This window comes from Schistocerca americana, chromosome 1 (assembly GCF_021461395.2).
Source record: "Schistocerca americana isolate TAMUIC-IGC-003095 chromosome 1, iqSchAmer2.1, whole genome shotgun sequence".
Lineage (NCBI taxonomy): Eukaryota > Metazoa > Arthropoda > Insecta > Orthoptera > Acrididae > Schistocerca > Schistocerca americana.
In genome coordinates this window covers 887,240,045-887,267,402 of record NC_060119.1, presented here as the reverse complement: position 1 = coordinate 887,267,402, position 27,358 = coordinate 887,240,045, and the positions used below count along the sequence as shown (strand labels likewise).

The 27,358-nt window shown below is 45.3% G+C and overlaps 1 protein-coding gene across 3 annotated transcripts in view; it reads left to right on the top strand.

Moving 5' to 3' along the window:
• Positions 1–27,358, top strand: part of LOC124614399 (transcriptional coactivator YAP1) — a 353,914-nt gene that overhangs the window by 271,139 nt on the left and 55,417 nt on the right. For 2 of the 3 annotated variants that reach the window (XM_047142940.1, XM_047142939.1), the window contains exon 3: positions 12,880–13,017. The exons of the other annotated variant lie outside the window; for it this stretch is intronic. In XM_047142940.1, the coding sequence (XP_046998896.1) occupies positions 12,880–13,017 (138 nt within the window). The remainder of the gene's footprint in view (positions 1–12,879; positions 13,018–27,358) is intronic. 3 annotated transcript variants of the gene reach the window in all.

Here is a 27,358-nt window from a genome sequence, read left to right as displayed (position 1 = left end):
CATAGTACTTAATTTAAGGAATAAATTTCTGGGGATGTACGTTTGGAGCACAGCAATGTCCGGAAGCGAATCATGGACTTAGGGAAAAAGGAAAAGGAAGAGAATTGAAGCGACTGAAATGTCTGTAGAAGGCTGCTGAAGGTAAAGTGGACTGATCAGAAATGAGTTACTTTGTAGAACTGGCGAGGAAACGAATACGAGGAAAACACTGGCTAGAAAAGGGATAGGATAACAGAATGTGTATCGAGACACCAAGGAATAACTAGCATTGTACTAGAGGGAGCTGTAGAGGGTAAAAACTGTTGGGGGATGACAGAGATTGAAATCTATCCAACATACTATACAGGATGTTGAGTATAATATGTGTCCTGAAACGAAAAGTTTGTTACAGCGGGTAGCAATAAACCAGTTAGAAGACTGGCGAATACCCTTCTCCCCTAACCGCTTGGAGACTAGTTTTTCGTAGTCCATTGAACATAGGGCCAGGAATTTGTACATGTAACGAAGAAAAGCAGGCTAAGTATCAGTAAACATGGTTTGCAGATATTGAACTACTGCAACTATCTTGGACACTGTGTACATTGGACTACCAGCATCATGCAGGAGACCAGTGAACGTTGATGTTACAGTCGACGTCCGCCTACACGTGGGCGGGGGAAGTATCATAAGCATCTACCATCCGAACAGGAGCCCTTTTTTTTAAGCCATTGTAATACTGAAACTGATATTTGTGTTGAAGATCACCTTACAATCACGGATTCATACATTTATTTCCTATTAACATCTAAATTGATAATCATCACGAGGACTAACTGCGCGGTGATACGAGGGGTGTTGCCGCGTGGTTTAGGGCGCCTTGCCATGGTTAGCCCCGCCCCCCCCCCTGCCGCCCGCCCCCCCTCCCCCCGTCGGTGGTTAGAGTCCACCCTCGGGCGGGCTTGTGTGTGTGTTTGTCCTCAGCTTAAGTAGTGTGTAAGCCTAGGGACCGATGATGTCAGCAGTTTGGTGCGATAGGAACTTACCACAAATTCCCAAATTTTTAGGAGGGCAGTTCAATAAGTAAAGCAACACATTGTTTTCTTCAGGTTAGTCTTATTCACGATTCCAGTACATCATTTATTCCCCACTCTTCTAGCTACAAAATCCAGCTTTTCAATATAATCTCCGTTCAATGCGAAGGCTTCATGCCACCTAACTGGGAGGCCTTTATGCCCGCAAGTGACCGCTCTACTAGGCGATGTCGAAGCCACCGTCTTGCTGCATCAGTAGCCTTCCCAACATCCAAGCTGCTTCCCATGGAGTGCCTCTTTCATTGGACTAAACAATGGAAGTCGAGAGGTGCAAGATCCGGACTGTATGGTGGATGAGGAAGAATAGTCCAATGAAGTTTTGTGAGCTGCTCTCGGGTGCGCAGACTTGCGTGAGGCCTTGCGTTGTCGTGGAGAAGGAGAAGTTAGTTTGCATTTTTGTTGGAACAGACATGCAGAAGTCGTTTCTTCAATTTCCTGAGGGTGTAACAATACACTTCAGAGTGTATCGTTACACCAAGAGGGATGACAGCAAACAGAAAAATCCCTTCAGAGTCCCTGAAGACCATCGCTATGACTTTACCGGCTGGGAGTGCGGCTTTGAACTTCTCCTTCGTAGGAGAGGTTGTGCGTCGCCACTCCACGGACTGCCGTCTTGTTTCCAGTTCGAAGTGATGAACCCATTTAACACACACGTGACGATGTTCGACAAAAAATTGTCACGACCAGGCTCGTACCTCGCAAGCAATTCCGCACATATGGTCCTTCGTTGCTCTTGATGGTCTTCTGTTAGGTGGCGAGAAACACAGCGGGCACACATCTCTGAGTATCCCAACTGGAGGACGAGTGTGTCAGCACTACTAGCACAGACGTCCAGTTGTGCAGCGAGTTGTTTGTGATTCGTCGATCACCTCGAATGAAAGTGTCCGCACGTTCTAAAATTGCAGGAATCACAACTGTGTGCAGCCGGCCGGCGCGACCGTGTAGCGTTAATGACAGGGGCCACGCTCAACGACTCACCGTGCATTTGTTCACTGTCCGGTCTCCGTAGACGTTCTGAAAGCGCCTGTGAATATCTGCCATGCTCTAAATTCCGCCAAAAAAAAAAAACTCAGTGAAAGCTCTCTGCTTGGAACACACCTCCGTTACAGACGCCATTTTGAGCGCTTCGTGTAGCGCCGCCACCTATTGGAACTTCATGAAACTATAGTGGCTGGAGCGGGAGTATTCCACGATATTGCACAAAAGAATCCGCATTTTTTTCAACCGAAATTGGCCAAGAGAACAGTGATACATTACTGTTTGAATGTCTCTCGTAATACACGATTCTTAAATCCTTTGTGCTTGCGGTATGGATTCTATTGAAACTACTACGAACACCTCTGTGTAGTTTAATTGCGTGTAGGGCTGTTGCGCCTTATAACAGCAAAGGCGGCAGCAGGTATTCTAAATATATGTAAATGAGGATTTCGTGGCCGTTACGACAAATGAACCAGTGCGGCAAGCTTCAGAGAGAACCGCCGAGGCTGTTCAGATGGGACGCTGGCGGCGCGTGCAGGAGCTGAGCAGGCCTAGCGATCTAATTATTGCTCTCCAAGGTCGACAGCCTGTGTTGGTAAACGGTGCAAACGCGCAACACATGAAAGTCCAAGGGCCAGGCTGAAACGTTCTTTTCGTCCGTACCTCGCAAACTCGATAGTGTTGCACCAACTCAAGAAGCCACGCAACCTCGGCAGTGTGCGACGCGCGAGATAAATTACGCGGCCTAACGTAATACTCCGTGGATTTAATATGAAACATTTATTAGCGGGCCCGGGTGAATACTCTGTTCTGCTAAAGTATCAAATCAGCCTAGATAAGGTTGCTGCTGAAGATGTGGCGTGCGAGACAGGGTTAAATTTTTCACTCTTCCAAAATAATTAATGAAAAGCGCTACAGTTACCTTCAGGGGCTCGAAAAAACTATGGAAACACTGCGAAAAATGCGAGCTTGGTCATAAATTCAGATGTTAACTGGGCCTGCAGATTGCGCTGTTGTGTTTGACCACGGACGTCGCCTGTACAATGTCCTCAATACGGTGCAAATGTCTGTCGTGTGCAGAACATTTTTCTTTGTAGCTATGAGTGCATTATGTCGGTGCTAGGTGCATTCTAAAGTGAGCAATTTGTTGGTGCTCTTATGGTAGGCGTTTCCGTAACCAAGGTAGCCGAACATCATATCGAAGATATCGTCATTAGGACGAAAAATAAGAAGTTGACGGGAGCAAAAGTAACTAAAGAACTGTTGGTCGAACCCTGTCAGCACCAAAGCAACACGAAAGAAACTCCAGAAGCAGACAATTGCAGGGCAAACTGGAATTTCAACACCACTCATCAGTGATAATTGCCCGTAACATGAATACGTGGCACTGAAGCTACAGAACCTGGACAATGCAATAATGGAAGAAAAGTCGTTTAGACGGGTGAGTCTTGTTTCACACTGATTCAAACTTCTGGTACTTCCGAAGGGTAAAACGTGGCGGGATTCGTTGATGATTTTGGCACCATATCGTGGTATTCCATGAGCAATATGAGTACTCTGGAAGATCGCATACTGCTATGGATTATATGACCATTTTGGCTCATCAGGTCCATCCCATAGTACAATGTTTGTTCCCCAATGGTGAAATTGTATTCTAGGACAACAGGGTCCCTGTTCACACAGCTTCCTGTTCACACATCGTCCAAAACTAGTTTTGCAGTACGAGGATAAATTGGCCTTAAGTTACAAGGAAAAGAAAGCATCCATTGATATTTTAGTCTCTCGGCTGTGAGTCAGGTAAAACGCCGCGAAACCTTTGCCTTGCTCTGTGAATGTTAAGACAGCCACTTCTCTGTTAGACCTCATAATACATTGAGAGCATATCAACCAATGTCTGTTTAAAGGTTCTGTGAGACCATACCTCTTCTGACACAAGTTTGACTGAAACGTTTTCACTCAATGAGAAAAAATTACACATTCGTAATCGCGGACCCTGTCAGTACCGAAACAGCATGTTTTCCGCAAGAAACTTCGCATTTTCTAGCCTCAGTAGTAGTTACAGCTTCGGTGGCAGCATAGTGGATGTAATTAATACCATTTGTCAACTTGGAATATATGTCCAAGAAGTCATTTCCAATCTGATGAAATTGAGCAACCGCTGGCGGAATTGTTACTAGATGTCTTGCTGGTACATGAGGCACATATTTCAGTTATTGGTATTATCTGCAATGGCTTACATAATTTCCCACAGGTTATTAGAGACCTGGCCAATCACACCGGCTTCTGATTCTATCAGTGGACTCTGTGAATCCCAGATGATCTCGGCTGGCATGACTAGCATCTGTTTTCGTCCCAATGAAATGTGACTCTCTTCATACAATATTCCCTCTGTTCTAAGGCATCTCCTACCGAGTGAGATGGCGGAGTTGTTAACACACTGGACTCGCATTCGGGAGGACGACAGTTACGACGATCCAAATTTAGTTTTTCCGTAATTTCTCTAAATCGATCCAAACAAATGCCGGGATGGTTCCTCTGAAAAGAGCACGCCTGATTTAGTTTCCTATCCTTACGTAATCCTAGCTTGTGGTCAGTCTCTAAGGACCGTGACGTTACATTCAAATTTTCCTTTTCCGAAATCATCTGTGCTGTTCAGTAATGTTGGATGGTCTCTTTGGCCTACTGAAATGTGCATTAATGCAGCGACGAATAGGATATCACAACTTCTACGACGTTTCTCCTATAAGTTCTGTAAAGGTAAATATCTTTGATTGTGTCCACTTAAAAAAAAAAAAATCTCGACTATGATATTTTATTCCTGTAGTGGCCACCTTGTCGATAGACCTGATGTTTCAGATTTGTTAGCCGCCGTAGGAATGGTGGTCAGTCGCAACAATGAATGGTCTGCCGTATAAGTGCGTTCGTAATTTGTTACCCAAAAAATCGTGAGACTATCATCCTCTGTTATACCGTAGTTCTTTTCGTACTCTGGAGGAGTAAGCAGTCACTCTTTCAGTTCCTTTCAAATTTTCTGCTAAAACTACATGTATATCGTAGCCACTAGCATCAGTATGTCATTCCATCTCGACATATTCGTCAAAAAGTGTCAGGACTAGAGGCTGTTAACACCACGAAAAGGATACGGAAGCGTCTTTTTCCTCGCTCCAAAATGTTTTGGCGTTTCCATACAGCAGTTCTTACAGTGAGCGCACTTTGTAACTGAACTCCATTCTGAAGCGTCTGTAGGAGTACATTCCCAGGAAACCTCTCAAATCACTAACGTCCAGAGGATTTGGATAATCTGCTATAGTTCTTACTTTTTCTGAGCCAGTGCGCGCACTGTCTCTAACAACTATGTGCGACGAGATTTTTATTTCCTGGGCAAAGAAGACACACTATCTTACATTACACAGAACGAAGACCTGCATCACGGACACACTTCAGCATAATTTCCAAGTAATTTGGATGCTTTTCAGATGTCTCCAAACAAATGCCGACGTCGTTCACACAATAAAGACACATCGTCCATTTAAAATATCGAAGCAGGTTGTTCGTCAATGCGTTAAAAGGTGGCTGAAGCGTTGCATAGATCAAAAGGTATAGCTTTGAACTCACAGAGGTCATCAGATGATTTGAAGCCAATCTTTTTCAGAGCGAATCTCGATCTGCCGGTAGCCAGTCTGCTTATCTATCCATAGTGATGAAATACTTCGCTCCCAGCAATGTGACCAAACTATCACTATTTTATGGTATAATTCCTTTTCGATGTTGTTTTTCAGCCGCTGGTTAACGAATCCGAAGCGCTACGTGCCATCTTCATGCCATTTCATTATATTACAGAAGCTGTCAGTTGCTCCGAAAGGAGTTTCATACGCAGCAATAAAAATTTTTGATAATTTGCCCAAAACATGAAATATCTGACAGGTAGCACAGAAAGTTATAAATTTAACCTAAAATCATTTCTCCTGGACAACTTCTCCTATTACCTGGTCAAATTTCTATCTGCAAAGCGGTATCCAGCAAAAACGTTTTAGTTCCTTGCGTAGGACTAAAAAATGTTTATTGATGTTAACACTAAATATGTACACACATTCTGTAATCTGACTAGTTCTATATCATCTCGATAAAAGAATCATTCAAATGATCTGTGCAACACCTGGCCAACTACTATTTTTCAAGGGGGCCCATAGCTTGTTACCCAGATCCTGTGTTTCCATTGTTCGGGTGGCTGCACTTCATAAGAGCACTGACTAAGGGGAAGCGATGCATGCTCCCTAGTGATAATTAGCTTCACGCTGGGAAGTTTTGTCCGTCCTTGTCTCCAATCTAGAAATTAATGCGCTGACAGACTGACACTATTTCATGTCACATGTTGTATTCAACGACATGTTCGAATCCATTACCCACTTCGTCGGGTCTTGTCTAGTGACTTCCGCATGCACTGAGGAATGCTGATGTGCACCTGACTCACCGATGCTTTTGTACACAATGGTACCATGACAATCCAGATCATAGCAGAAATGTGCCGCTCGTATTCGGGTCCCGCTCCTATTGGCGACGGCTTGTGTAAAGCCTTATTGAAGCCACGGTACTGTTTATGGCAGAGATGCTGCGTGTTTCGACCATTCTATGTCAAGTAGAATCCGAAATCGAACACCACGTACGAGAGCAGGGTCGTCAGTAGAACTAACTTACCACACTGAAAACACGTCTGTTGAACGCACACGGAAGTACTGGCACAACTCAACTATCTGCATGAGCACTGTGTGTTCTTGTTAAAAATACACCTTCTGATTAAAAAAAAAAAAGGGTGAAGCACCCACAAGTTGAGGAGGAAACGAAATCGAACTTCTTGGGCTTAGAAGGTGTATGATGGAATTTGAGTGGTTACGACAAGGTCTCCAGTTTGTTGAACCCCTCTGGCCTGAATGCATCGCATAATTCAGTTGGGAAAGGTGACACAAAGCCATCGTATTCTCTCCTGAGGCAAGCTGGCTCACAGCCAATAGAACTGATCCTTGGTATCCCAGATAGTCTGGATACTGGCATTGAGACGGAGTTGATATCCCATCTGTTGTTATGTCTTGGTGGCCACGAGAGTACATCTTCACGAATACCGTGAATAGACATATGTGTGGACGAGTATTGTGGTGTTGAAACATGACATTGCGCTACTGTCGCATGAGAGGTAACGCATGAGGACGTAGGAAGTCAGTGACGTAATGTTCTGCCGTCAGATTTCGTTCAGTCAGTACCAGACGTAACCTAAAGTCGTAAGCGATGGCTCCCCATCGGGCTGCGGAACGAACTACTGACGTCACACTGGTTACCTCGCCCCCGACGTACATCGCGAACGCTCGGCTACGCGCGGAGTCAGTGACAAGGTACTCAATAAAGTCCTTAACTTTGTCATATGTTATCGAAAGCACGAGTGAATTTAAACGCGCAGCTACGAAACATTAAACTGGTCTAAAATAGCAACTCTTTCTGCTGGAGATGATAGCTGGTACACGAAGGCTCTGAGTGCCACGTGCTGGCACGCCCGCCACAGGGCTCGTATATCTCGTCGTTGGCCCTGTTCCCCCTCACCACGACGCCAGTAGTGACACCGCTGTCTCTCTCCAAAACATTAGAAGAACGGGTTCTCTCCCTAGGTCGCCGCCATACTCGCCTGCGATGGTCTCCAGGGGTAGCACAGAAGCGTCATGACAGCTGACACCATTCATCAGCAGCCTACGTTTCCCGATCGCGATTCAACTCCAAACGCAGTGTCGTGGTGTTATTGGCAGCCTACGCATGGGACGGTGATTCCCTTTTCCAAATGCTGCTTGTCTCCGACCAATCTCACGAGATGATCCAGAATGTTGCAGAGAAAGCCACGTCGCTCTCCGATGGCATACGCAGATCCGAAGGTGGTAAGATGTTCGTCTCGCACAATAAGGCGATCCTCCCTCATACAACTATGCAAACATCCGGCCACTATCATATCCGAATGCCCCACAAGTATTGACATTGCACGATTCAGCCAGCCGGGCAAAGGGAGTATCACAATCAGAGATGGGCATTATTCGAATATGTCTCCATTTAGATAATTATTAGAATAAATAGATCATTCCAATAAATTTGTTGGTAAATAAACTATTTGCGAATAAAGGGATTCTTACTCTCTGCGTATACAAATAATTATTTGTTACTTACTATTTCTAATTTAAATAACGAATAACGTAGAAGGCCGTAGTAATTTCGTTATTTACTTCTTGAATAGAATTCTATAGCTAGTCGTTCTTTGAAGGCCCCAGTTTCGTTTCTATTAGGTAAATAAATTATTAATGGTTTGTCCAGAAATTTGACTTAGTGGGTTAGGTTCCAGACTACAAGGTTTAGATTCCCCATTGATCCTAAGATTTCTGTTAATTTTCCCTTCTTTCACCTCTGTCAGTGCCATGTCAAGATGTACCATGTTTTCGAGTACACGTTTTTAGTCGTCATCCAGGGACTATAATCTCTGCACCAGGGCACACTACTCGCAGAACGTCCACATGCATGACTGTTATTTTGAAACCTTTGAAAGACATATTGCGGCAGCTATAAAATTGACGGAGACTTGTATTATCAATAGAATTAACACAGTGTTTCAGACAGTAGACATTGAAGAGGAGCAAATTCTTGTCTCCGTCTGTCTGCGTTTCATTAATTTGATAGATTGTTTTTCAGTGCTTACAAAATTCTGTGAAAATTCCAGAGAACTTCGTCAGTACGAGCACACTATTGATCCTTTGTCGACTTGATGTTGCATATTCTAGAAAGACATTGGAGAAATTAACTGTGTCACTTTTATATCCCCTCCTGAGGCAAGATGGCCAACAATAGCAAATTACCTTCAATATCTTGGGAAGTCTGGGATGGTCCCCCATATGTTGCATCTGAGACACATTAAGTTACCTTGCTGGTCATTGAAATATCTGTCTCATACAGGAAGTCCACGAACCCATGGGTGTGGACGAGCTTTGTCCTCTTGTGTGAAAAATAAATGCTGTGGAATTATCACATTAGAGTTAACAACCGAGGATGCAGGGTGGCAGTGATGTACCGTTGTCATCTGAGTTCCTTGAATGACTATCGTTTGTGACCTGAAATCATATCCGCGCACCATGGAGCTTTATGTAACCCCAATATGTATGTGTGTTTTTGGAAATATGTGGTAAGACCTTATGGGACCAAACTGCTGAGGTCATCGGTCCCTAAGCTTGCACACTACTTAATCTAACTTTAACTTACGCTAAGGACAACACACACACCCACGTCCGAGGGAGGGCTCGAACCTCCGACGAAGCGAGCCGCGCTGTCTGTGACAAGACGCCATAGAACGCGCGGCTCGAAGTCATACTCGCGTATGATGGTCGACAGAAGTAATGCGGAACCGAAATTTATCAATGAAGATTGTGACGTCACTAGGACACCACTTCAAATGCCGCCGTCTGTTTTTGTGCTAGCACCAACGTAGGGCCTACACACGAGAACTGTGTTATACTGGCTGCTGGTAGCCTGCGAGCAATTGTATGGGATGACGCTTGGGGGTTTTATTCAGTCCATTGTACCCCTTCACGGATGTGAAGGGGTATATTGGTGATCCTCTTTTAGAGCTAGACTTGATTGATCTGAACTTCGATCTTTAGAAAGCTTTTTGTTTCCATACGTTCCATTCAGCCCATTACTGGGGCACAACTATATGCGAATGCCCCTTATGCCAGGATATTGTACGATAGAGCCGCAATAAGACTTGATCATAAATGTGCCCAGTGTTTGTATCATTGTCACACTCGTGCACGTGTTATTCTGCGTGGTGCTGTGCAGTTGTTAATAAACATGACATCGCGCATGTCCTTAAGATACCCTGGTACTCCAGGTAAAATGGTCGTATAGCGAGAAAATTAAATAACTTTGGTTACCGTCCAGCTGTCACAACCATTGTAACTGTAATCATCTGCTTCTCTGCCTATGGCGCGGAAGTGATCGAAATGACGTCGAAGTTTAGGATTATTTCCTCGGAGTAGTTAACGGATGTTGTCAATCAGTGTATAACGGTCGTTAACGCCAACGGAACGAAGCTCAATAAGTGCCAGAAAAAAAAAATAAAGTCGAATTACCGGTGGTACGACTGGGTGCAGAAATCACAACATACTCTGCCGTTTACTTAACAGAATGTATTTGAAAGTGGGGGTCGTAAATGATGTTCCAAGACAATTGCTTGTCGTCTTCCACATGCAGTCTTGAGGTACGATTGGATGCGTTCTTTGTGAGATGATCCTTTATGCAGTTCATACCTTTCCCATTGCGGCTGTTATCCTCAGAAAAAGCTTCTTTACCTTCTTCTCACGGTAGTCCTAGAGTTGTAGGCGCATCTCGCATCTCTGTCTCCAAACGACTCAATCTAGCTATTCTTCCTCATCCTCTTCTATTCCTCTTCTCTCCAACGCTTCTTTGATATCTCTTAGTCACCCTTTTCGCAGTGTCCTCCTCCTCCTTCTTTCAGGAGGGTGCCATGAACGTGCTCTTTGGACATCTGTGCTTTCCTATTCTTCTGACATGATTTAACCATCCTAGCTGCCTTCCTTCTATTCTGTCCGTAATACTACATTACTGGACATTAAAATTGCTACACCAAGAAGAAATGCAGATGATAAACGGGTATTCATTGGACAAATATATTATACTAGAACTGACAAGTGATTACCTTTTCACGCAATTTGGGTGCACAGATCCTGAGAAATCAGTACCCAGAACAACCACCTCTGGCCGTAATAACGGCCTTGATATGCCCGGGCATTGCGTCAAACAAAGCTTGGATGGCGTGTACAGGTACAGCTGCCCATGCAGCTTCAACACGATACCACAATTCATCAAGAGTAGTGACTGGCGTATTGTGACGAGCCAGTTCCTCGGCCACCATGGACCAGACGTTTTCAATTAGTGAGAGATCTGGAGAATGTGCTGGCCAGGGCAGCAGTCGAACATTTCCTGTATCCAGAAAGGCCCGTACAGGACCTGCAACATGCGGTCGTACATTATCACATTATCCTGCTGAAATGTACGGTTTCGCAGGGATCAAAATGGTTCAAATGTCTCTGAGCACTATGGGACTTAACTTCTGAGGTCATCATTCCCCTACAACTTAGAACTAGTTAAACCTAACTAACCTAAGGACATCACACACATCCATGCCCGAGGCAGGATTCGAACCTGCGACCGTACCGGTCGCGCGGTTCCAGACTGCAGAGCCTAGAACCGCTCGGCAACTCCGGCCGGATTCGCAGGGATCGAATATAGGGTAGAGCCCCGGGTCGTAACACATCTGAAATGTAACGACCACTGTTCAAAATGCCGTCAATGCGAACAAGAGGTGACCGAAACGTGTAACCAATAGCACCCCATACCACCAAGCCTGGTGATACGCCAGTATGGCGATGACGAATACACGCTTCCAATGTGCGTTCACCGCGATGTCGCCAAACACGGATGCGACCATCATGACGCTGTAAACACAACCTGGATTCATCCGAAAAAATGACGTTTTGCCATTCGTGCACCCAGGTTCGTCGTTGAGTACACCATCGCAGGCGGTCCTGTCTGTGATGCACCGTCAAGGGTAACCGCAGCCATGGTCTCCGAGCTGATAGTCCATGCTGCTGCAAACGTCGTCGAACTGTTCGTGCAGATGGTTGTTGTCTTGCAAACGTCCCCATCTGTTGACTCAGGGATCGAGACGTGGCTGCACGATCCGTTACAGCCATGCAGATAAGATGCGTGTCATCTCGACTGTTAGTGATACGAGGCCGTTGGGATCCAGCACGGCGTTCCGTATTACCCTCCCGAACCCACCGATTCCATATTTTGCTAATAGTCGTTGGATCTCGACCAACGCGAGCAGCAATGTCGCGATACGATAAACCGCAATCGCGATGGGCTACAATCCGACCTTTATCAAAGTCGGAAACGTGATGGTACGCGTTTCTCCTCCTTACACGAGGCATCACAACAACGTTTCACCAGGCAACGCCGGTCAACTGCTGTTTGTGTATGAGAAAACGGTTGGAAACTGTCCTCATGTCACCACGTTGTAGATGTCGCCACCGGCGCCAACCTTGTGTGAATGCTCTGAAAAGCTAATCATTTGCATATCACAGCATCTTCTTCCTGTAGGTTAAATTTCACGTTTGTAGCATGTCATCTTCGTGGTGTAGCAATTTTAATGGCCAGTAGTGTATAATGGGTCTGCATTCTTTCTTTCTCTGACTTCCTGGTTTGTTACACTGTCAAGTCGGGAAATGATAGTTATTTATGATTTTCTTTCCTGTTTGTTCGTGTAGTCTCACCTGACAACCTGAATTTCTCTCGGAAGAAGTTTATTTTGAGCAGGTAGATTTCTCTGTAATTTTTTTCTGTGTAGCTTCTCTTTGCGTACTGGTGTTCCCGTTCCAGTTGTTGTTGTTGCTGGTAACGACGACGACGGATTTTTTCCATCTTACTTTTTGGAAGAGTCGCAAAAACTACAACAGAATTTTGACTCTGGAATTTTAGTCTGTAGACTGGGGTTCAGTTCTACGTGCAGACAGCAGTACTGAGACGTTTTCTTGTGTCTTACATCATAATTCTAAAATACGAGAATGGTTGCTCCAACAAGATTACGGCTGTTTCCGTATACCGAGCCGGGTGAACCCGACGTCGACGTTTCGGTAAGCACAAGACTTTGTTTTAGTTCGGTAGTTGCAGAGAACCTAGCAGAATGATCAGCTGTGGTGTGACGCTGAGTGTGTGGCGGCGACTGTTGCAGGAGGCAAGGGTGCGGGCGCAGACGCGAGCGGCCTGGGCCCGCTGCCCGAGGGCTGGGAGCAGGCCACCACGGCCGAGGGCGAGCTCTATTTCATCAACCACCAGACGCGCACCACCTCCTGGTTCGACCCCCGGATACGTAAGTAGCTCACTGCTGTGGGTGGCCTGTACTCTGCCCCTCTGCCGCGAAAGGCAGCTTGCGCTTGTAACTCTTGAGCTCTGGCGCTTTGACGCAAAATGCCTTCACTAATTCGTTTCACTTAATCCTCACTCTCAGATGATAATTAGCACCTTTATCGTCTCGTATTAAATGACGCAGAGGGACTGTCATTCAGAGCGGAAGTAGTGTTGTCATTTGGGCAATTTCCTTCGCAATCTCCCTCGCGCTATTATTTGAACGATCATTTAGTGCCTGGTTCTTCGTTTTCATGGTTAGAAACTAAAACACAGCACTGTCTAACACTTCAAATATTTTTCTGAGTAGTAAACACCTCGTTCGGTTAAAGTAACGGAAAAACGGGAAGATTCGAAGGCACAATTTACCGAGACACCCCTAGGCTGTTTGAACGCCCAAACAAAAATAACTTGCTCTTCGGTGCTCATTATCATTCATTCGCGGCATGTGGCCTGGAAGTGCATTTGTTTAGGGCAAGACTGTAGTCAGTGTCACTATAGTGTAACATTCATGCTTTTGATGGAAAAGGGACAGGTTCAGATCCGGTGCTGCCAAATGACCTGCACTGATACACCGTAATATCGTGTTGGAGATCCTTTTGCCCGGCGGAGTGCAGTAATTCGTTGAAAGTCCCCTGCAGAAATATTGACACATGCTGCCTGTACAGACGTCCATAACTGCGGAAGAGCTGCTGGTGCACGATATTGTGCACGAACTAACCTCTCGATCATATACCATAAATCTTCGATGGGATTCATGTCGAGCGATCTGGGTGGCCAAATCATTCGTTCGAATTGTTCAGAACGTTCCTCCGACCAACTGCGAACAACTGACAAGGTGCATTTTCATTCACAAAAATTAACTCGTTGTTTGGGAACGTGAAGTCATGAGTGACTGTAAATGGTCTCGAAGTAGCCGAACATAGCTATTTCTAGTCAATGATCGGTTCAGTTGGGCCAGGGGTTCCAGTCCATTCCACATAAACACAACCTACACCATTATGAAGGCACCACCAGCTTACAGTGCCTTGTTGACAACGTGGGCCCATGGCTTCGTGGGGTCCCCACCACACTCAAACCTTACAACTAGCTTCTTACCAACTGAAATCAAAGCTCATCTGATCAGGCCACGGTTTTCCAGTCGTCTAGGGTCCAACCGATATGGTCACGAGTCCAAGACAAGCACTCCAGGCGGTGTCGTGCTATTAGCAAAGGCATCCATCGTATGCTGTCATTGCCCATTAACCACAAATTTCGCCACTCTGTTCTGAGGGGTATGTTCATTCTTCTTCCCAAACTGATTTCTGCTGTTATTTCACGCAGTATTGTTTTTCTGTTATCACCGACTACTCTACGCAAACGCCGCTGCTCTCCGTCGTTAAGTGAAGACCGTCGGCCACTGCGTTGTCCGTGGTGAGAGGTAACACCTGAAATCTGGTATTCTTGGCGCACTCTTGACACTGTGGAAGTCGGAATATTGAATTCCCTAGCGATTTCCGAAATTAAACGTTCCATGCTTTTAGCGCCACTCCGACTACTGTTCCGCGTTAGAAGCCTTTTAATTTCCGTTGTGCAGCCACACACACATCGGAAAACTTTTCACGTGAATCACCTGAGTAAAAATGACAGCTCCGCCAATGAACTGTCGTTTTATACCTTGTGTAGCCGATAATATCGCCATCTGTATCTGTGCACATCTGACTTGACTTTTGCACCTCAGCGTATATCAGTTTCCTCACATACAATACTGTAGCAGGTCTTTCTGTGTGTGGTCCAAATTCATTGAGCTGTGTTTCTTGACAGTGACACGTCCATGTAGAAGTTACTTTCATCCTTTAGCTCTGCACTCCAACGTATTGCTCTATAATCATTGCAGAAACTGAAGTTTATCTTAAGTTTTGGTGAAAAATTAAAATAGGTAAGCATGGGGATTTGAAGCCACGACGTCCTGGTCCGCAAGTAATCGTCACATCGTCGAGACATATCTGCAGTTGAAGGGAGTAAAACGCTCAAACGTGGTGATTGTTGACCTCTACTTCTCGAAAAATAAGGGCTAGTGACCTGAACTTATTTGGACGCATTTAGAGACTCAACTTATTAACGTCCTTCTGGCATCACCATACACAGGGGAGAAAATCATTCTGTAATAATTACCCCGTTGACGTTTATCCTCACATCTGATGCCAGTATTCTGTTGCAATATAACGCGCCGAGCATTCATTCCATAATAGTCAAAGACTGCACACAATTCTGTGTCAGATACCAGAAACACCGTGCTTCGAGTCCAGCCGGTTTATTCATGAGCCATGCCTCGTCGTCAACGGGTTATTTGTGACCGCGTCATTGTTCTTGAGGAGGAAGCGAATTTGATGGCGTCGCAGACTGGGGCATGGTATGGTGTTGGTGAGTCCACCGTGTAACGAGGGCTAAAACGATGTCGTGTTACTGGAAATGCAATAGGTGTTTTACCTTGTAACAACATAGTTCAGGATAATGAACTAGTATACACATCACGGCAAAATACTTCTTTTAAACGCATTAAATCTGATACACACTGCTCTGTTTTACGATTCGGTTGACACGGTCCGGTTCTAGGTGCGGGAAGACTGACTACAGGGCAAATCTACGGGACTTAATGGGAAGCTGTATGATGATCGTGGACTTTGCTGATTAGCGTTTCCTGTAGCGGAATGTAATATTTTTCTACGAATCAGTATTTCCTAAAGCGAATAATGGTCCAGTGCGGTTACATAGTCCACGTGGTATCTGTTTCGTCCTCAAATAAATCACCGAGTCATCTCTGTGATGGTGTGCACATGGCATTTTCGGGATGGATTTGTCCCTGTGGACTTAGTGTGCTCCACAGGAGAAATGACTGTCTTGATACTATCTGGAATATTGATATTATGGGTAATTCCATGAGTCCATCGGTGTAACAACTGTATTCTGAGGGGTGAATTTATTTCCAGCAGTGTTAGTCTGCAGTAGACATCTGGTGCAGGAGAGGTTTGCAAAACAGCCGCCTCGCTTCAGTCCTACTGAAAACTTATGGGGCGGATTCGAAAGAGACCATACGGGAAGAAAGGCCTGACGCGTAGCTAAGAAACGGATCAGTAGCTGCCTGAGAGGTGGTGACAGGAAGTGATATGGTTTTTACTCACCTGATAGACTCACTTATTCGCAGGACGCAAGTGGTCATTGAAGTGAAAGACCGTTTGAGGTCCTTTAATTTTGTGTTTTTTTTTTTTTTGTGGACTAACCAAATTTTCGCTGTAACGCATAAAATAATTACCAAGTTGGATTCGATCCGAATCCTGCCATCGCGTAGCTGCTTATCAGTCTCTTCACTATGCCACCGAACTACGAAGTCACTATAAAGCCTTAATAATTTGTGTGAATGGACAGCATGGGTACTCTGTGCCGATACTAGCGAACTCACATACAAAATCACGTATGTTGATTCTGAGAGAGGATACGGACTCCCTCGGCGGCTGCTTTTAAGCAGGCAGTGAAGGTTCGCGTGGAAACAAGCGCGCAGAGTCCCATCGATATCTGGCGTGACTCAGGACGACGGCATGCGCGGTTCGATACCGCAGTGGCTGGTTACCGTCTTCACCTGCGTTTGTTCAGTTGCTTTCAGGCCACGGGAGAAATAACCGTCTCTGGATCCCCACTGCACAGGAATGCACTGTCCTGCACGAGGCAGCGCGACAGAACGCACAACCGCCTACTTCGAGCAACATTGTTGGGGCAGAATTGATTCTAATATCTGCTCGATCAGACTTCGCTCTCCACGGCTGTTTCTTCGAGAATGCGCTAGTGAAATTTGTTTCTTCCTTTAAACAGTTGTTACTACAAATACAGGGTAACTGTGTGTCAACTACACGGTCCAGTCATATATGTGTGACGTCAGCCTATGTTCGACGTCAACGACCAATAATCACGCAAGACGGCAGGTGGCAGCACTAGCACTGGGGGGAGGGGGGGGGGGGAATATAAAGATATAAAGCGTGTCAGCGGAAACCACAGCGCAGTCTTCCTGAGGAGGGAAACGGAGCTATTTATCTGACGTCTAAAAGCATGGTCACCGGCTTTCCGATCAAAGGTGGAAACGGCCAAGTTTGTAAACTGTTCGCCTGCCGCTGTGGTTAAAGTACACCGTGCATGGCAAAATGGCACTATTCAAAGACGGCGCCGAGGCAAATGTGGTGTACTGTGCGCCGTAGGTTACAGAGCTGTGGAGATGTGTACGGGCGGGACGTGCAACTGTTGAGCAACTGATCTCTCAGTTGAACCAGTCGAATCCGCTTCGTAAGTTTTCAATTGGACTGAGCCGCGGTCTCCTCTGCGACCGTTCAGCAAACGTTGGTGCGTATGGGCCTCGGCAGCAGGCGCCTGGTTCAAGAACGCATACCGACTGCTGTTCATCGGAGACGGAGGCTGGAATTTACACTGCAGTGCCGCAACTGGACGTCTAGTTAGAGGCGACAGGTGGCAGATGAATTACGTTTTATCCTCCATCGGACAAATGGTCGTTGATGTGTACGGCGTGAAACCTCTGAAAGCTGCAAACAGGAGGGAGAGTAATGGTCTGGGGGAACGTTTTCTTGGTATTCCCTGGGTGATCTCGTCATATTGGAAGGCGCATTGGATCAAAACAAGTGTGTGTCTGCCACTGGGGACCATGTCCACCTTTACGTGCAGTTCTTTGTAGTGGTGTTTGTAGTGGCTCTCATCAGATGCCACTCCAGGTAAGCATGTTCCGTATTAATTTGAGCAGAATTTCTGTGTTGAGTTTTAGACTCAGTCCCCTGACGGTTCACGAAGTAACTCATTACAGACTGGTGCTTATGAGGTAGTTTCCAATGTCACATATACGATTTTTTGCATGATAGATTTTTATATTATTTGTCTATTCACCATTAACAGTACCTTCGCGGTCCAAGAAAGCGTTTTGTACGATTCAGGAAAAGAATGTTATTATAATTAAGATTTGTCTGTATATGTGGTACCTCTTTTGTAACAACGTTAAACAATCATCAAGATGACTAAATTTCAGAGGAACATTGTTCCTGCGTTTATAGGGAGATGCTATTTTAGTAGTAGTGGTGAAGACATTTAAATGTAACAAATATAATACTGAAAGAAAGTAGATTCGCCTCAGACGAAGCATCTAGATGTAAAAACCTTTTAAAAAATGTTGAAGTGCGTAGTTAAAGTAAAATAATAATTTTCAAGCCAGCGTGATTGACGTAACCCCAGTTTAAAAGTAGACGTAATTTTCATTACGCACCAACTGTAGAGAAAAATTCGTTATGGTCAGCTAGTAATAGGTTTGAGGATATCCAATACACAAAGGCGCTGTTACAAAGTGGGAAAAAATGTGAACGATCAAAAGGGTACGACTTGCAGATAGCGCAAGTACAAATAAAGTCATAACTTGATACCAATGCAGCTGCGTTACTGAGAAAGAAATGGGCGATTTGTGGCGTCTTCCTCTCTGAATGAAGACCCACTTTACAAACCAGCGAGAAGTCTGACGTATTTCCTACACTGTCTTTCGAGCTTGGCCCTGTATTTGCCGATGTTCACTTATGCAAGGTAGTTTCAGGTTAGTCACCTATTCATCTTTCCAACACGTTCGTATTCGACGGTTTAATTCTGGCGCGAACGAGAAAGAAACAGTATTTACTCCAATTTTCTCAGTTAGACGTGATTCGAGGGTATCGTTTTGAAATACGGATGCAGTGTGTCAGGTTAAGTAGAACGAATTTAACCTAAAGCTATTCATTACTGTTGGCAACATTAACCATTCGAAGTTTAGAGTCGCAGTAGTATGTATTTTCCTGGATAGGAGACACAGGATTCCTTATAACTAAGTTTTGCTCTGCTCTGTCGTTAAACTTGTGCTCGTGCCAACAACATCTCAACGTTAGTAATCGAAAGGATCTCGTTGACGCTCACCAACTTGCAGTGGGCTATGCGTGTTGTTGGTGTCAAAACAGGAGTTTGGTGCAAGATAAGCAAATAAGTATTTTTGGTCTGAAACTCGATTCCCAAGATTTATCCTTAACGTATTCCAAATTTAGTTGATAGGCTGTGTCACCTCCAGTAGGTTTAGCCAAACGAATTCTGAGGTGTCACAATGCTGAGATTACACTCGGAATGCTGTGCAAGATGTCACCGTCTTTTCCTTCAGTGAGCATTGCAAGAACCAAAGCAGGTCTTTTAAATGTGGCGTTTTCCATTGAAATTAATTTCTGACATCCCGTATGTTAATGTGATAACTGCAATGGCGAGCATTTCGCGACAGACATATCATGCCAAAGTATCAGAGAAGATGGCGTCCTAACAAATTAAATTTGGATGACAAAATATCAATACAAGATGGCTACTTTCCAGAGCTTAACTTATTCATACGCTGATGTCGCGCCGGACGTACGAAATCAACAACAGTGCAACTGAAGTGGGGGTGGGAGGGTGACCATACAAAACAAATTTTAACATGTCATTCATGGCCGCTCATGTGGGGTATTGTAGACGCGGAGGCCTGTTTACGGCATCACGTGGAAAGGAGCTTTATCCAGCCTGGAGTGGATAGGTTGGACTTCTCATAATCTTCCAAAATGGATTGTCCTCTGTTCGTACTATGCAGGCTTAAGGCCTAAAGACATTCCAATGACGGCAGATTATTTCCAGCACCTGATGGAAGCGAGCTTTTGAAAGGCCCCAACAGAGCGCAACACCATATAGAGAAAGTCCATTAATGGGAGGAGTAATTGACCACAGAAAGGCTTGCGTTCTGCTCTGGATGTTGATTGTCTGTAAAGGATGAATGTTAAAAGAATTTCTTGGAGTTCGTCAAATTAAGAAGTCGTCAGGCGGCCATCTCGGTTCTAGAAGTCAAGTATTGGACTCTATGGGGGAGAAGTGTTGCTTTAAAGGAGTTGACTGCATCAAGTCTGGAGTGAGTGATCAGTATAGTAGAGCCATTAGCTAGCCGGAAGTGGTCTTCAACAAAAGTGATAGACTTGGCGAGGTTTCGCTGAAGTCGGTAAATTTGAATTCGTGAGAACTTAAAATCTTCTAGCGGAACGCTAATCAGTTTAAATCTCATTAATATTGGGCCGTCAGATGTATTATGCGTGTCATCAAACAGGTCTTGGTTTTATTATGCATATAATTATTATCCTTAACGTATTACAAATTTAGTCGATAGGCTGTGTCGCCTCCTGTAGGATTAACCAATATGAATTCTGAGGTGCTACAATGACGAGATTTTTTTAATGTCTTACGCGAGGCGCATCTGCTGAGATTTGGTTTCTGGTTGCACTGGATATTTAAAAGTGAGCTCTCTACACTGCCATAGACAAACATTCTTGTAACGTGATTTTCTGTGCAAAATTTAATTCCTTAGCCCTCCATAACGAGGAATAATTCTGGCGACGATACGGGCCGCAAGTGAGAAATTCCACTGCTACAAACGATTTTGACAAAAGGCATATTGTTATAACCTGGCAAGAGCATCCCGGAATCGTCCAAGCTGATCGGATGTTGGCAAGCTACTGTCATGAGCATCTATGAAAAGTGATAGAAGTGCGACAAATCATTCGACCTACTCACCTCATCACGCGACGTGTAGAAGGGAGGTCGTTCCGCTCTTGTAAAGCAAAATAGGTAGCGACATGTAGCAGATATGACGTCAGAATACAACGCTAGTGCAAGCACGAGTGTTTCTAAGGGCAACGTCCAGCGCATACTGTTGAACAAGGGGCTGCGCATCAGATGATCCCTACGTGTTGACATTTCGACCCAAGATCATTCAGTTTTGGTTGTGGGGAACACGGGATCGTCGAGATTAGACCGTGGATTAATGGAGATATGTCGCCGGTCGGACGAGACAAGTGTCTTCTTACACCACGTCGATGTTCATTCCTGGATATGCCGTCATTCAGACGAACTGTTGTTAAGAGACATGTACCGCACCACATACGCAAGTGATGAGGGTGGTATTATGCTAAGGGAGGGATTCACGTAGTTTTCTATGAGACCTGTCGCAGCAATCAAGGGCATCACAATACTGTGGAGTATGTGAATATGAGTGCGGACCCCACGAATCCCTTCAAGGTATCATCGCAAATGACGATTGGGTCTTCTAGCTGGATGACAGTCCTTGTCACAAGGCTTGATGACTTGACCACCAAGTTTGCCTGATCTGAGCCCAATGCTACACGTCTGGGACGCTACTGGGCGCCAGCTCCACGCCCACAAGACCACGGAACCGAAATTTATGGGTATTATGTAATCTGCGCGTAGATATAGGGCCCCACACAGCTCTGGAAAGCAAACAAGGACTTGTTGGACCGATGCCACTCAAAATCGTTGCTGTACTGCGTTTCATAGGTCGACCGAAACGCTGTTAAGCAGTTGGCTCATCGCTGTATCTGTTCTTGTATGGCTCGTTACATGTGAACTTCGAATTGCTATCCCTTTTTACCTTTGTTAAGATTATAGGTATAAATTGCTGAGCGCCGGCTCGAGGTGATGTATGAAATTATTGGTAGTTTTGTACATTTTCCAGTCCAGTTTCGGATCTCTGAATTCTTCTGAAAGCGGCTAGATTGCTGAAAGGCTAGTGCAAGCACGAGTGTTTCTAAGCGCAACGTCCAGCGCATACTGTTGAACAAGGGGCCGCGCATCAGATGATCCCTACGTGTTGCCATTTCGACCCAAGATCATTCAGTTTTGGTTGTGGGGAACAAATACCTATTACTATTAACTGGCTACAGGAGTAATGACTGTTTGTCTCGTGGGTGAAAGAGATGCTGAGACACTTACTTAGACTGGGTTTTATAAATGCAGGAGTGTAGAAAAGGTATTTGGTTCCTCCAATAAAGTGTGTAAGTCTGTGGAGCAGTACATCGCATAATTTGTCTCGAGCACCCCGTATCGCTGGGTTGTGGCCACGATCGTGAGGTGAACGTAGTGCGACGGGGCTGAAGCTCAGAGGACATACATAAGGAACATTTCCCAATAACCTCGACTTTATGACTCCTAGTCAAATCGCTCGTGATACGCCCCCAGTAGACATTTTCTTCCGAGGCTCCATCAAGCGATAAATTTTCGTGCACTGACCCGTATGTGGTGAGATGCACATCGCGCCACAATGGTCAGTCAGTCTGAATAGTTTGCTAATATTACCTCGCTTATATTACGACGCCATATTTTTTCACAGGTCGTTAATTTAACAATTACCAAACCTGATATGTCGCTGCGTGACAATTTGCATCGAAACTTGAAAATCTCCATGTAATCAGGGCCAGTGTGCTGTGGATACATTTATGTTGCGAAAAATCAAACCTCGAAGCTCCCAATTGTTCGGAAAGAAACAGACCTCCGGAAATTCTACGTAAAAACTGCCAACTGGGTACTGAAACTAGAACAGCACTAGTGAATAGTAACAGGTATTTGACACGAAATGTCAACCGGCACAGTTTTCTCAGACAGTACACGCAACATCCATCAGCTCCCCAAACGTCAAACATAAAATATTATAAACTTTCACAACCATGCAAACGCATTGGATGTAGGTGACCAAAATGTTATGTTCATGGTATGCAGTTAGCACCTTTTTTGTCCTGATCTCCAAACAAAAGCGTCATACTCCCTTCTCCAGAACAAATCTTTGATTACGGCAGAGGCAGGGACCATGATGCAAGTTGTTCCTCAGGCCTATTGGAATGAAGAAGTTCCAGATCATAGTGAAATATCGACTCTCAGTATGCCTGCATCGCGGAGGATGACGTTTATTTTGCTACGCAGGTCGTTGAAATAGAGATATAAGGGACTCGCGCGAAACTTTTTTGGTATCGGCACACTAGGCCTACGGCATCCAACAAAGTGGGGCAACACACAACAGAAGCTTGCTTAGCCCCGATTTCCAGTTGATCCTAACACTTCTTTACACTTACTGCCAGGGCAAGTAAAGTGTGGAAAGAAGAATGAGGAGAATACGACCTGTAATCTGCTACCTATTCCCCCAGAGGAACGTTGTCTACGAATTGAATATCCTGTAACAGACGTGCGAGGGCCATCGTAGGGATTCATTTCCCTCACCGCAACGTTGCCTGTCACCGTCAGAGGATAAGTATCAGAGACAACTGAATTTGTTTGAGACACTCAACTTTATAAGGTCTTATAAATTACTTATTCTTTTCGTGTGAGTGATTTTACGACCAGAGTGAAACTGTGCAAACAAACAGAAACTGGTTCTCACTGGTGCCATCTCTACCATACACCACAAAATAAGTTACGGAATGATGTAATCCTTAAGTACCGTTGATTGTTCCAATGGAGTGTTTGTGGAACATCCGATGTCTCTTCTAGCGATACTGCTATATCATGTCTTTCCCTGTCTTTATCTCATGTCACAATATCACTTCAGTTGAAATTAGTATTCCTCTCTCAGTAATCCAAAACAGCTGAGTTCGTTGCCATTTACCAGTAGCGCTACAACGATATATTGCCGGTTACTGTGTGCTCTGTATGTCCTTAACTATTTACTCATCTGATGTGCACGAAATGCCGACACAAACGTGACACTTTTTCCGACAATACGGACTTCTGTTGGCGCTTCGGCTATGTACATGCGTCAATTGTAGCCTGAGGTGTTGTTTAGGCTCATGTTTCAGCATAACGTTTTGGCATTTTATCGAACGACGGTCCAGCATCCTTGATAGTTGTTAAGACCAAATTCAAACCTTACCTTCATCAGTCTCCTGACGTTACGCTCTAAAAAGTCACTGCTGAATCACAAGTTGGTCAAAAGATCCACCGCCTTCTTCGTGATTCTGAATGAGACGCTTGCTGTTTGACACAGCGGCTTGTCAGGCATGCTTGCTCGCTCCATGCCCTTCTCAGACGGTGTGTGGCGGAGGGTACCCTGAGTACCTCTATCTGTTCTCCCTTCTATTCCAGTCTCGTATTGTTCGTGGAAAGGATTGTCGGTATGCCTCTGTGTGGGCTCTAATCTCTCTAATTTTATCCTCATGGTCTCTTCGCGAGATATACGTAGGAGGAAGCAATATACTGCTTGACTCCTCGGTGAAGGTATGTTCTCGAAACTTCAACAAAAGCCCGTACCGAGCTACTGAGCGTCTCTCCTGCAGAGTCTTCCACTGGAGTTTATCTATCATCTCCGTAACGCTTTCGCGATTACTAAATGATCCTGTAAAGAAGCGCGCTGCTCTCCGTTGGATCTTCTCTATCTCTTCTATCAACCCTATGTGGTACGGATCTCACACTGGTGAGCAGTATTCAAGCAGCGTACTGTAACCTACTTCCTTTGTTTTCGGATTGCATTTCCTTAGGATTCTTCCAATGAATCTGTCTGGCATCTGCTTTACCGACGATCAACTTTATATGATCATTCCATTTTAAATCACTCCTAACGCGTACTCCCAGATAATTTATGGAATTAACTGCTTCCAGTTGCTGATCTGCTATACTGTAGCTAAATGATATGGGATCTTTCTTTCTATGTATTCGCAGCACATTACACTTGTCTACATTGAGATTCAATAGCCATTCCTTGCACAATGCGTCAATTCGCTGCAGATCCTCCTGCATTTCAGTACAATTTTCCATTGTTACAACCTCTCGATATACCACAGCCTCATCTGCAAAAAGCCTCAGTGAACTTCCAATGTCATCCACAAGGTCATTTATGTATACTGTGAATAGCAACGGTCCTACGACACTCCCCTGCGGCACACCTGAAATCACTCTTACTTCGTAAGACTTCTCTCCATTGAGAATGATATGCTGCGTTCTGTTATCTAGGAACTCTTCAATCCACTCACACAATTGGTCTGATAGTCCATATGCTCTTACTTTGTTCGTTAAACGACTGTCGGGAACTGTATCGAAGGCCTTTCGGAAGTCAAGAAACACGGCATCTACCTGGGAACCCGTGTCTATGGTCCTCTGAGTCTCGTGGGCGAATAGCGCGAGCTGGGTTTCACACGATCGTCTTTTTCGAAACCCATGCTGATTCCCATAGAGTAGATTTCCAGTTTCCAGAAAAGTCATTATACTCGAACATAATACGTGTTCCAAAATTCTACAACTGATCGACGTTAGGGATATAGGTCTATAGTTCTGCACATCTGTTCGACGTCCCTTCTTGAAAACGGGGATGACCTATGCCCTTTTCCAATCCTTTGGAACGCTACGCTCTTCTATAGACCTACGGTACACCGCTGCAAGAAGGGGGGCAAGTTCCTTCGCGTACTCTGTGCGGAGTATGGAGGTAGATGTAGTAAGCAGAAGCACCGCGGCATGCGCAACCCCATGACACGTACGCGACGCCTCAGATGGCAAGGGTGACCATACCCGGGGGCAGAAGGGGTCGTCCCTCCCCCCAGCCCCCGCCCCATAACTCAAAAAGAAAGAAAAATATATAGTAGATGTTTCTCTTTCACAAAAATTATATAACAGTGGGTATTACGCAGGTGTTTTTGGAACTGGAATTTTATTATGGGTACTTACAGGCTGCCTTTCGTCTTACAAAATATTTAAAATCTTCAAACTCTCTTGCCCGGTTTGCCTCCCCCCCCCCCCCCCCCCGCCTCCCTGCAATCCATCGAATGAGAGCTCTTCTCAGACGGGGCACTGATAATTGTTGCAAGTGCAAGGCGTTCGCTTTCCCTCTGCTGCGCGTGGCTCTGGCCTCAGGGCGCTGGGCTGCCGCGTGATGGACGGCGCTGGCCGTGCCTGGTCGCCACCGGCGGTAGCGGTGCCGGCCCCGCGTGGCACCGCGACGCCGGAGGCTGGCGCCGCCCCCGCCGCCCCGCACGGCTGCCACCCGCCCACAGCCTGCCGCCTCCGTCGCGTACGCGCCCTTTTTCCCAAACATGGCAGTCTCCAATGGCTTCTCTGCTCGTGTAAAGTTTATACATGGGCGGGAAGGCCTGAGGCCGCGGCAATAAGCTTCGCGCGCTTTGCGCTATATTCCCTGTTGACAGCTGTGGAAGTACGCAAATGTTCCCAGCAGACGGGATACTTCAGATGGTTCGGGATACTATCCACATCCAGCATAGGCAGAAGAAACAGGTGGCCTTCTGCTGGTTCGCTGGACTCGTGGGGAATGAGACAACTGACAACGCAGCGAAAGCAGCCTGCCAGTAAAATGCCACATTTCATCTTGCTGTCCACCAATTCGTCGTTGAGTGACTGTAGGAGGATACAAGATGACTTGGGCAGGATTTGTGATTGGTGTTAAGAATGGCAGCTAACTCTAAATATAGATAAATGAAAATTAATGCAGATGAATATGAAAAAGAATCCTGTAATGTTTGAATACTCCATTAGTATTGTAGCACTTGACAGAGTCACGTCGATTAAATATTTGGGCGCAACATTCCAGAGCGATATGAAGTGGGACAAGCATGTAATGGCAGTTGTGGGGCTGGTGGATAGTCGTCTTCGGTTCATTGATAGAATTTTGGGAAGATGTGGTTCATCTGTAAAGGAGACCGCTTATAAAACACTGATACAACCTATTCTTGAGTACTGCTCGAGCGTTTGGGATCCCTATCAGGGAGGACATAGAAGCAATTCACAGGCGGGCTGCTAGATTTGTTACGGGTAGGTTTGATCATCACGCGAGTGTTACGGAAATGCTTCAGGAACTCGGGTGGGAGACTCTAGAGGAAAGGAGGCGTTCTTTTCGTGAATCGCTGCTGAGGAAATTTAGAGAACCAGCATTTGAGGCTGACTGCAGTACAATTTTACTGCCGCCAACTTACATTTCGCGGAAAGACCACAAAGATGAGATAAGAGAGATTAGGGCTCGTACAGAGGCATATAGGCAGTCATTTTTCCATCGTTCTGTTTGGGGGTGGAACAGGTAGAGAAGATGCTAGTTGTGGTACGAGGTACCCTCCGCCACGCACCGTATGGTGGATTGCGGAGTATGTATGTAGATACTGTCCCTTTGCAGCAATGATTTCCAACTTCTGGAGGTAATTACTCCGTGAGAGGTAAACTGCACGAGGATAGTTTTATAAGTTTCATGAAAAAAGCAAGAAAAATTTTTGTTTCTTAAACGAATCACCTTAGTTCTCGACATAATCTCATTTAAGGGATATACACTTGGTCCTGCGATCCTCCAGCTTTTTGATCCCATATGAAAAATAGGTTGTGTCGAAATCTACAAAATTCTCATTGACCGCAACCATCACTTCCCTTGACAAAAATTTCTTCCCAGCAAACCAAAGTGTCAAGTTAGGGAACACGAAGAAGTC